The sequence below is a fragment of the Achroia grisella genome, unplaced genomic scaffold, assembly GCF_030625045.1.
Source record: "Achroia grisella isolate CSIRO2021 unplaced genomic scaffold, CSIRO_AGI_Agris_v1 utg770, whole genome shotgun sequence".
NCBI lineage: Eukaryota > Metazoa > Arthropoda > Insecta > Lepidoptera > Pyralidae > Achroia > Achroia grisella.
This window is the reverse complement of record NW_026713016.1, coordinates 1-11,210: the sequence shown is the minus strand read 5'-3', so window position 1 is coordinate 11,210 and position 11,210 is coordinate 1. Positions and strand designations below refer to the sequence as shown.

General features: G+C 35.0%; 1 protein-coding gene across 1 annotated transcript; it reads right to left on the bottom strand.

Moving 5' to 3' along the window:
- Nucleotides 1-756: 756 nt before the first annotated feature.
- On the bottom strand, nt 757-5,828 carry LOC131850458 (heat shock 70 kDa protein cognate 4-like). The gene is given in 3 exon segments (XM_059200679.1): nt 757-2,014; nt 2,016-2,620; nt 5,812-5,828. Coding segments are annotated over 2 exon segments (1,701 nt in total). The 5' UTR covers nt 2,568-2,620; nt 5,812-5,828; the 3' UTR covers nt 757-865.
- Between the last annotated feature and the right edge of the window lie 5,382 nt (nt 5,829-11,210).

The window sequence follows — 11,210 nt, the reverse complement described above, 5'->3', positions numbered from 1 at the left end:
AAATTAGAGATAACAAAATAAATACAATCCATTTAAAGTACTTTCATTATTTGGACATTATTGCGTTGTAAATGAATCGTATATTTACTTCTAATTTGATAAAGTAACAAGTATTACCTAGTACATTTTATGAAATCAAAGAGCCTTGATCGACTTATATGCTCAATGTGCATCATTGCGTATTATTTACGAGGTAATATAATAACTGAATGCTCCTAAACTATACATATAAGAAAATAGTATAAGATGAGACTATCAGAATCTAAATCAATGAATATATAACTTCTGCCTTTGAGCATCTGTGCACCACTAACCTCAGAAACGGTTTAACCGATTTCGATGTAAATTTTCATTAATACTAGCTGAAATATAAATATATCAATTTTCATAACAGATAGAAGGGTGAAAATTTAGGATTGTATGTATTTTTGTATGTTGTATCATAAAAAAATTAGAACTAAAAATTTTGTCTAAAAAATAAAAAAAATTAGGGGTGGACTAGCCCTAACATTTAGGGGGATGAAAAATAGATGTTGGCCGATTCTCAGACCTACTCAATACGCTCACAAAATTTCATGAGAATCGGTCAAGCTGTTTCGGAGGAGTATGGGAACGAAAACTGTGACACGAGAATTTTATATATAAGATAAGATTTACTTAAAATCATTTCTTTTATTCAAATTATAAAGTTACAAAGGTATACTGATACATGGTAGCGGGTTCATGTTGCTAGGAATATAAATGAAAGGAATCAAATAAGTTTATATTATGTATATTCGAATTAAATTACGGTTGCTAACATCGCAATCACAATCAGCATAACATTAGCGAGGGATGGTACATGAGAATAAGTTGTGGAATGTGTTTAATCGACCTCCTCGATGGTGGGGCCGGCACCGCCACCGGGGGCAGCGCCACCAGCTCCGGGTGCTCCGCCAGGGAATCCGGGCATGCCACCAGGCATACCGCCGGGCGCTCCGCCAGCGCCTTGGTACAACTTAGTGATAATCGGATTGCAGACGGCTTCCAATTCCTTCTGTTTGTGTTCGTATTCCTCCTTATCCGCCAGCTGGTTGGAGTCCAACCATTTGATGGTATCGTTGCATTTGTCTAAGATTGTCTGCTTGTCGGAGTCGCTGATTTTGTCCTTCAGCTTCTCGTCCTCCATTGTTGACTTCATGTTGAAGCAGTATGACTCAAGAGCGTTCTTAGACTGGATGGTATCCTTCTGTTTCTCGTCTTCGTTTCTGTACTTCTCGGCGTCGTTAACCATGCGCTCGATCTCTTCCTTTGAAAGACGGCCCTTGTCGTTGGTAATGGTGATCTTGTTCTCCTTGTTTGTAGACTTCTCTACAGCAGACACATTGAGGATACCGTTGGCGTCGATATCGAAGGTGACTTCGATTTGTGGGACACCGCGGGGTGCGGGCGGGATACCTGTCAGTTCGAATTTGCCGAGGAGGTTGTTGTCTTTGGTCATGGCACGCTCACCCTCAAAGACTTGGATGAGCACTCCAGGCTGGTTGTCAGAGTATGTTGTGAAAGTTTGAGTTTGCTTGGTGGGAATGGTTGTGTTGCGCTTAATGAGCGTGGTCATGACACCGCCAGCAGTTTCAATACCAAGAGAAAGTGGGGTTACATCGAGCAACAGCAGGTCCTGTACTTCCTCGGACTTGTCACCGTGCAGAATGGCAGCCTGGACAGCTGCACCATAGGCGACGGCCTCGTCGGGGTTGATGGACTTGTTCAACTCCTTTCCGTTGAAGAAGTCCTGTAGAAGCTTCTGGACTTTCGGGATACGGGTGGAACCACCAACAAGGACAATGTCGTGAATTTGAGATTTGTCCATTTTGGCATCACGGAGGGACTTCTCTACAGGCTCCATTGTAGATCTGAAGAGATCAGCGTTCAGTTCTTCAAACCGAGCCCTAGTAATTGAGGTATAGAAATCGATGCCCTCATACAGGGAATCAATTTCAATGCTAGCCTGGGTGGATGATGAAAGAGTTCTCTTCGGCTCTCTCACAAGCAGTTCTCAACCGACGGAGTGCTCTCTTGTTGATAGTAAGGTCTTTCTTGTATTTCCTCTTGAATTCTTGTACGAAGTGGTTGACCATTCGGTTGTCAAAGTCTTCTCCACCCAAATGTGTGTCGCCAGCGGTGGACTTGACTTCGAAAATACCATCCTCGATGGTCAGAATGGATACATCGAAAGTGCCGCCGCCAAGGTCGAAGATAAGAACATTTCTTTCACCGGTTCCCTTTTTGTCCAGACCATACGCAATCGCAGCTGCGGTTGGTTCGTTGATGATTCGGAGAACATTTAAGCCAGAGATGGTACCCGCATCTTTTGTGGCTTGCCTTTGCGAATCGTTGAAGTAGGCTGGAACCGTAATGACTGCATTCTGCACAGTTTTACCGAGGTATGCCTCGGCTGTTTCCTTCATTTTTGTAAGCACCATTGAACTAACTTCTTCAGGGAAGAAGGTCTTATCTTCGCCTTTGTATGCGACCTTTATCTTTGGTTTGCCTCCATCACTGACAACTTCGAAGGGCCAATGTTTCATGTCAGCCTGCACGGTAGCATCCTCGAATTTACGACCAATAAGTCGCTTAGCATCTGAAACAATGGAATGGCATTTGTTATTATAAACTGAACAATAATATAAAACCATTATTTTTTTATTTATTGTTTTCTCAGATTATTGTTCTCAATCAATATGTTCAGAGACTCTAGTCTAGTATATTGGTTATCATCATGAAAATTCATACACTTAATTACATACACTATCAACCTGCCCCAGCTTATCACCTATATTTCTATTAGTTCAGTTATACACCTAAACCTTCCTCAGAAATGAAACTTCCATGTATGAAAATCCGCACGAAAATCAGTTAGGTCTTTTTAAGATTATTGGCTCACATGTAGATAGACGCGGGAAAGATATATTATATATATGAAATTTGAAGTAGCGTTATTCGCAATTTGTTATTAATAACCGGAAAGAAAACATTTGAACTCTTGAAGTGCATATTACTTAGCATTATTTTCAAACAAGGAAGTTGATTTGTTATTTACACAACAGTGAATAAGAATGACGTAGTTGATTATGATGTATACTCAAAATTACGTGATATTTTATAGTAATACCTCGTCAGTTGGTCTGATTTAATACTTAGAATGAAAGAGGACTAATTACCACGTAATAAAATAATGTTTTTGTACAAATTACTATTTCATTGCGGTTTGTACAATTTTCAGAAATTTCAAAATGTTTACAAATAAAAAAAAACTATTAAAAGTAAAACTATCTGTCTTACTTAATAAAATAGCTTATTATGAAACTACGAAGAATTAGTCACAATTTCAATGACAGATCAACTTCCTTGCCGGTATTAGTCATCATTGAATCATTAACCATCTGGAGGTAAGAGCTATACAAATTATAATTTTTTTAGGTCGCGTTTCATCTTTCCGTTCTAAATGTGAAAGTTCGTAAATAGAATCCACAGAGTAACTTCATCTTTCATGATAATTTATCTTGAAACTTCGGTGGTCTGGCACACCGCTTTACTACCAATGGTCGCGAGTTCGATTCCTCGCACGATCCAGCAACTCATGGAAACATTTGTATCTATGACTTGTTTGTATCGGTCTTGGTGTTTTCTACAGAAGAAATATAAATAAAGACCGTGTCATAAACTGTACTTAGCTTGGGACTAGATGACGCTGTGTGAATTGTCCAGAGATATTATCATTATATTATATTACATTTAATTTCTATATCTGTATGTGTCGTATTCAACAATTTTGTAATGTTAACAACTGAACAATAAGAAATTTATGAAAATATATATGAATATTTCATTCAGCTAAGTAAACTATTGCGTCTACATAGCCTTGTTTCATTTGTAGGTTAACGGGTTACAAGGCTGACTAAAAAATCAATAACCCAGACTACCGAGTTGTGTGCCAATGACACTGCCGCTAACTACGAGTATGCTGTACATAATTTTATACAACACTCAATAAATATAGCCATTACAACAATTGTTTATTATCCCTATTCCAAGACATAGGTCTCAATTCTTTTATTTTATAGGCCAGGGGACAATCGAGCCTAAAATGATTACCGCCGCCCATGAGTTTTTTTTTCAATGGCTTCCACTATGGTTTGTGATTTTACCAATGTTAGCGAGGCTCAGAGCTGTTATTTAACTTTTCTAACTATATCAATTAAAATTAAGACTGTTTCATTTTGAAAGATAATTATGAAAACAAGGACAACACAAAGTCTCTCTATTCATAAGTGGATTTAGTCTTTTAACAATATCATCATACTGGTCACTTATTACAGGATTTCAATTCTAATTTTCATTCTCATGCAGACATGTAATTATTTATCACCACACCGTTTTGGATGAACAAGAATGGTGGATACTGTAACTCCATCATATTATAGTGATGGTATTATAATATCTGCTATAAGGTGAATTGGAATTGTTAGTAATGTGAACTGATAACCTAATAAACTGATAGTGCCGATGGTGGACATATCATTATCATCCATAATAAAAATCTGCTTATCAATTCAAAAGGTATATCTATATATGTATATCACTTCTGAACAATGACCTATATGGAATTTGTTGCATATAATCACTATGAAATCAGTAATTCAATGTCACATTCATTACAGTAAATACATAACTAGAGGTCATTTGTAGGGGAAAGTTAATTTTCAAGACTTAAAATAACTATTATAGGCAAAGAGTGGAATTATAATGTATGATGTGTTATCATATTATATAATTGACTCCTTAATTTTTTATAACTAATAAATACCAAAGAAATTATTATAAAAAAAGAATAAGTAATTAAAAGGTTATCATATAAAGAATTTAACAATAATAGTTGAGGCTGTTCTGGACTACGTTGTATTTTTAAAGTTGTGAAGGTATGTTTAAAAACTGAGTTGTGGTTAGTTATATGTGTATTTGTGAAGGAAGTTTTGGGGTATTTACCATCTGCTACTACATGTCAGGAAAAGGTAAGAGGAAAATAGCAATATATATTGTTCAGTCTTATGTTATTATTTGCTCTATAATTTAGTAATCTGCTTAAACACTTTTATTCATTGTAAATAAGTAGAAAATAAAAGATTAAAGTATTCTTTATACAGTAGAAAATCAAGTCCCGTCTGCTGTCTGTTTACTTAGATATTTCAAAATACACAACAGATTTGAATGCCGTTATTGCAATTGATGTAGTGATTCCAGAAAGGTTTATATATACAATATGTACACCCCCATGCAAAGCCAAGGTTGGTGTACCTCCAGTTATTAGTATTAATCAATTCGGCTCCAATTTCTTTTTATAGAACAAATAAAATAGTTATTTGTTGAGAAATAAATATAGTTCCTTTTGTTTAGTTGCTATATCTCCCCATCCTTTCATTTGTTTGAATTTCTACCTGTGCTACTCAGCTTGGTTAACATTTCTACAACCAGTCCCCTGAGGGGAAGGATTGTCAGTAATGTGGACTGTAAACTCCAAAGTGGTATTGTTGTTGATTGAACTGTTGATCTCGTTGTAGCAATGTACCATGTCAGGTTGACCTGGTTCCAGTTGCCCCTGGTAACCATCATTTTAAATTCATGGTGAATTTGTCACAATGGATTGACCTGACCTAATATTCCACTGGTGCCTCACCAGCAGATACTATTATTGCAGGTGGATGAACCAGTCCATTATCATCCTATAACATACATTCCTCTGTACTGATGCAGTGATGATCATTAGAAACTCACCAAAGATGGTGTTTAAGTTCCGCTAGCCACCTGGTTCTTGGCAGCATCTCCGATGAGACGCTCGGTGTCTTGTAGGCTTCCTTATGATGGGGTGTCCTGTTGCTAGTGCGTTGGCTATGATTTCCACCTTGCCGTGCTGGAACACACCACGCAAAATGCAGTAGTCTTGCTAAGTCGATACTACCTGCGGGTGCTTTGCCGCTATCTAAAAAGTATCATTCGGAGCTTTTACTAGCATCTATTATTGAAAATCTCTGAGGTATATCTGTGGTAACATCTAAGAGAAGACACTAAAATTTTGTCTTTAGATCTAAACAGTAAAGTTTAAAATAAAATTGCAATGTTTTATATCTGTATGGTACTACTACCTACATCAATACCACTATAACCGTACGTCTTGTTACTATGCTTAGTCTGTTATCAAGAAAATAAGCGTATAATAATCAGCGCGTAATCAGCGGCGAGCAAACTGCGGTAGTGACGCCGCAACTGATGTAACTAAGTGCGATATAACTCCAATGTCATTTAACAAGAATTTTACTAGAACTATCAACGCGGAAGTCGTGACAATGGATGGATTGATGGAGGACTTTGCTACTTTTTCCAAAAAAAAACTACGGGTCATTTAAATGAAACTTAGTACGCAGACAGATAATATAGTAATATAACGTACAGGATTACATTCTACCTGAATTTATGCAGCCAGCGCCGCGGGAAATAGCTAGTCTTTAATTTATGCGTCAATCCAACACGATGGGTAGGGCTGATATGTTGGATCAACTGGAGTAATATATCCACGTGGGACCAACTAACACAAAGAATAGTGGCTAGTTGTTCATAAAAGACTAACATCGTGTTCGATACAAAATTAATATAGGATGTCTAAGAATAGAGCAAAGTTCATCGACCACAAACAATGATACCTTAACCTCAATGTCCACTCTCCTGCCATACATTGAACTAGGTACATCAAATCCGCCATTTTTAAACCAAAATAGATACAAGTACCATGTGAATTTTAGCGTAGGTTGTTCACACCATAATTGTACATAGAATAAACCTTTATTCTATGTACAATTATGGTGTGCCATGTCTACCTAGACAACCAACTAATATCTACATGGCTTGCAGGGCGGCGGCCATGATGGAAAAATCAATGAGAAGTTCAGAATGTTCTCGAATGCGGCACGTGGAATTTTCAGAATATGAAAGAAATGGACTAAAAACTCAAAATTACAAGTAGAAAATGCTGGAATAATAAATAAGCAGAGATGATGAGTAATCAATTTTCACAATGAGTCGTAAGAATCCGTTAGACCAATGACGACGTGACAAATTCAATTATTAAAATTATGAATACAATTAACGAATAAATATTATAAGGAAAAACATTTATTACAATAATTCCAATATATAGAACATGACTAATGAACAAGGAAATCTGACAAGAAGCAAACGCTATCTTCTAAAAAGGCATGGGTGATGGGATCAAAATTAATATTTGAAATTCAATCTACGGGACACACATTGCAACTCAATTTCAATTATAAAAATAATAATTATCGATAACATTATAAATGTAGATAGATACTCACTTTGTCTAATTAACTAGTTTTGTAGACTTAAAATAGTAACACTCGGAAAACGTGCTTCTTTTGCAGAATCTTCGTATTAACTAAAATGGCGCCGACGGAAGTAGAAGTATATACTAATTTTTTTTGTAACTAGTGTTTCCACATTGCAAATCTAAAAATTTCTCAACATTAAAAAATTACATATATAATATAAAAATTACACTGCGACTGCAATCTATTCTTTTATTTAAAAATTTCACTACTTCAAATTAAATGCTATAAAAGATTTAACATTGCCATTCCTCTTTTTCTCCCTTTATTAATGGTAATTTTAAAAACTTGCGTAGCGTGTTTTAAGTGCGTCTTTAATTTGTTGTGGATGTTCCTGTGGACTGTATGGATAGAAAAAGGTTTTTCCTTTTTTATACTTAGCAGGGTAATTAGTAATTCTCATATTTGATTTTTATTCATAACCATTATAAAAGCGCTGCACAATATTGTTTGTACACTATGTATACAAATTAAAACTGCATTTCCATAGCAAGTCTTGCAAAAATCAGGCTCGCAAGTATACCTAAAGAAAAACAAGACTGCAGCTTGATAATATTGTAAAGAAGTTTCGCCATAGAACGGAACAATATGACACCACAATTTCGGAAATTTTAAATATGTAATTTCACACTGTAGTTTTGTTCCATTCCCATACAGAAATATTTAATAATAAAAATAATGACTGGCGGACAAATACTTTAATACCTCTATGTAATATAAACGTCGCAAGTCAAACTCAATTCTCGTGCAATAAATTCGTGTTATTATAATTGTTTTTAAGTGTGAAAAGCTGTTAATTTGAAATTACAAACAGACACTGCAATATTTATAATAATTCATTTATTTCTACAGATTTGTCTCACATTGCAAAGAAAATATACAGACAGCTAAATAATACAGCTGGAAACACAAAAAGGTAGCATCGCGTAGTACAATCTGGAATATTCCTAACGACAACCAATAACGCTCCTTCCCCCCGACGCCTGTCGTTCTGATTGGTTGTAGGTACAGACATGTGCATTCAGCATTGTATGCGGTCAATATTCGAATGCATTGATCGACGCTTCATAGATAAATAGTGCAACGTATTTTTTTTAATGTCGTAATACAACTCGACTATTATTTTTAATTAGCTGCTCCCGCAACTTCGTCCGCGTGGAATTTAACTTTATTTTTCTAAAATAAAAGTATCCTAAGTTATTGCTTATTACACCAGCTACCCGCCAAAAAATGTCGTCAGACAGACAAAAATTGTAAAAAATGTTATTATGGCGTATTTACCGTATTTATATTCATATGTAGTAAAAGGCGATTATTTCAATATTACAAACAGACACTCCAATTTATATGTATAGATTATTTTCTGTCATAACTTAAATTATCTACCGTGTATTCGATATCGACATTAAATAATTTGAAACAAAAAACACAAGCTTTGATCAACAACACGTAAAAGTTATGTTTTTTTTTATAAACGGTGATTATAAAATATTGAACCCGTCAGCGCTAATGGTCATGCTAACATGACGGAACACCGGTGGAGGATGACAGGTTGAGTACGAAGTCCGGTCAGTTATCCCATTGTGGTGAGTTTACTAGGAATTCATCACGACTGTATCTAGGGAGTCTGTCTCTACGAAATACCAATAGTAACAATGACCCGAACAATTTTTTGTTTTGTTATTAAAACTTTAATGCATTACAACGATTAATAGAATTCGTATGGGACATGAGCAGTTTCCGGCCCATTTGTATTTGCAATAAAATTGAGATCTTCAAATTGTGACTACTGTAGCAGAAATGGCGGATCTACAACATATTATAATGGAACGTCCAGCATTTGGTTTGCAGAGACTTATTTTGATAGATGGCTTAATAAGTTTATATAATAAAAAAGAAGTACCCCGCCTCTTGCAATCTATCCTACAAAATACAGAAAGTTATCCATTTTTATACGACTTCATACACAATACTATAAGAACGCTATACATGTAATTAATAGTTGATTTGTATTTGTAGAATGTAATTGTTTGGCTGAAAGGAGATATCCAGGGCCGTAAAATACTTAATAAAAAAAAAATTAATGCACAGATACATAAATAAAGGTGCACATGACGGACTTAACACCTAGAGGCATTTTCTCCCAGTCAACCATAGGGCAAACAGAGATTCATGTGGGCGGTACATTATGATTAACATGTAATATATAACTTAATAATATATATGTAGTATTAAGACTCAACTCAATTTGTTTAATCCCTTTATTTATAATTTTTACTTTAACCATTTATATTGTACATCATTCTACTAATTATATCCCATTAGCCGTGAGCTCCAATAATGCCTGACATGACATTCTTTTGACAGATCAACGTCAAACACTGACTTTAGAATGGCTGTATGGACTCCTTTTGTCTTTCTAAAGGAAAAACAGAACCAAAAAAAAACCCGAGCTTTAGTGATGTACCCAACCTTACAATATAATACATACATACCAATACATATACATACAATATATATACAAATCAACAATGAAAGTCAGGTTCTGAAGGAGGAGAGTTAGAGGAAAATTAAATAGTATTGAAATTTGGGATAAAAAGAAATTGCACTCTATTTCAAAGGTGTTTACGTAATTTTTGATTTAAATGAGAATATGAAAGTCATGTGTAACTCATTCCAATGTTTGATGGCTTGTAATGTGAAGGATTTTGATACGGAGCTTGTACGATGAGCAGGAACGTGGAGAAGTAAATTCCTAGACGGACGAAGGTTGCGATGGGAGATGCGACAGTAATGTAGGAGGAGGAGCGACAATTATGCCACGACACAGCCATCTATGTAGTCCAATCTAAACTACTGGACAACTGATATTACTACCACAGATAATATAATATGTATGTTACTACTTAGATACATTTTTTGTAAATACATAATATAGAATAGAATAGAAAATCATTTATTCAAATAAACTTACATTGAAGCACTTTTGAATAATCATAACATTTTTTTTATACATAGAAAACATACCGATACACACCGGTACTCAGGAATATAAATGTTTGCACTGTGCGAGGATCGAACCCGGAACTATCGGATGTAAAGCGGTGTATTACACCGCTATATCACAGGCGCCGTTGAATACTTTATTAGCAATAGGGTCCTATTCCCCATCACTAATAATCCCTTTCCCCCAAAACGTGCTAACACCACCAATATAAAATTGTAATTTTTTATGTCTGTGCGTTTGTCCCCGCTAATCATAGAATAGAATAGAAAATCGTTTATTCAAATAAAATAAAGTTATAATGTAAGTACATTGAAGCACTTTTGAATAGTCATCCCATTTTTTTAATCTACCGCTCATTCGGAAAGCAATCTCAAGAAGAACGAGCAACACACTTGCGTGTTGCTCTTTTAAATAATTTTATTCTTACTTTACAATTTAAGTTTAAGTGTGTGAATACAAACTACCGATAAAAATGGCTTATCCGATTTAAAGTAATGAAGATGTTTACATAGAAATTCAGTTGTTTCTGAAAATACCGCTTTTAAACAAACAAACAAACTCCTCAGCTTTATATACCTATTTGTATAGGATTTATAAACATGGTGTGAGTTTTTGTTATAACCAGATTATTATATAGATTATTTTTTTATGATACTAAAAATTAATAAGATCTATAAATGTAGGTATTTTGTTATGACGTAAAATTATTTCCGCTAGTACATTATAACAGAGAATATACATCTTTACTAAAAGTAGATAGCATGCTC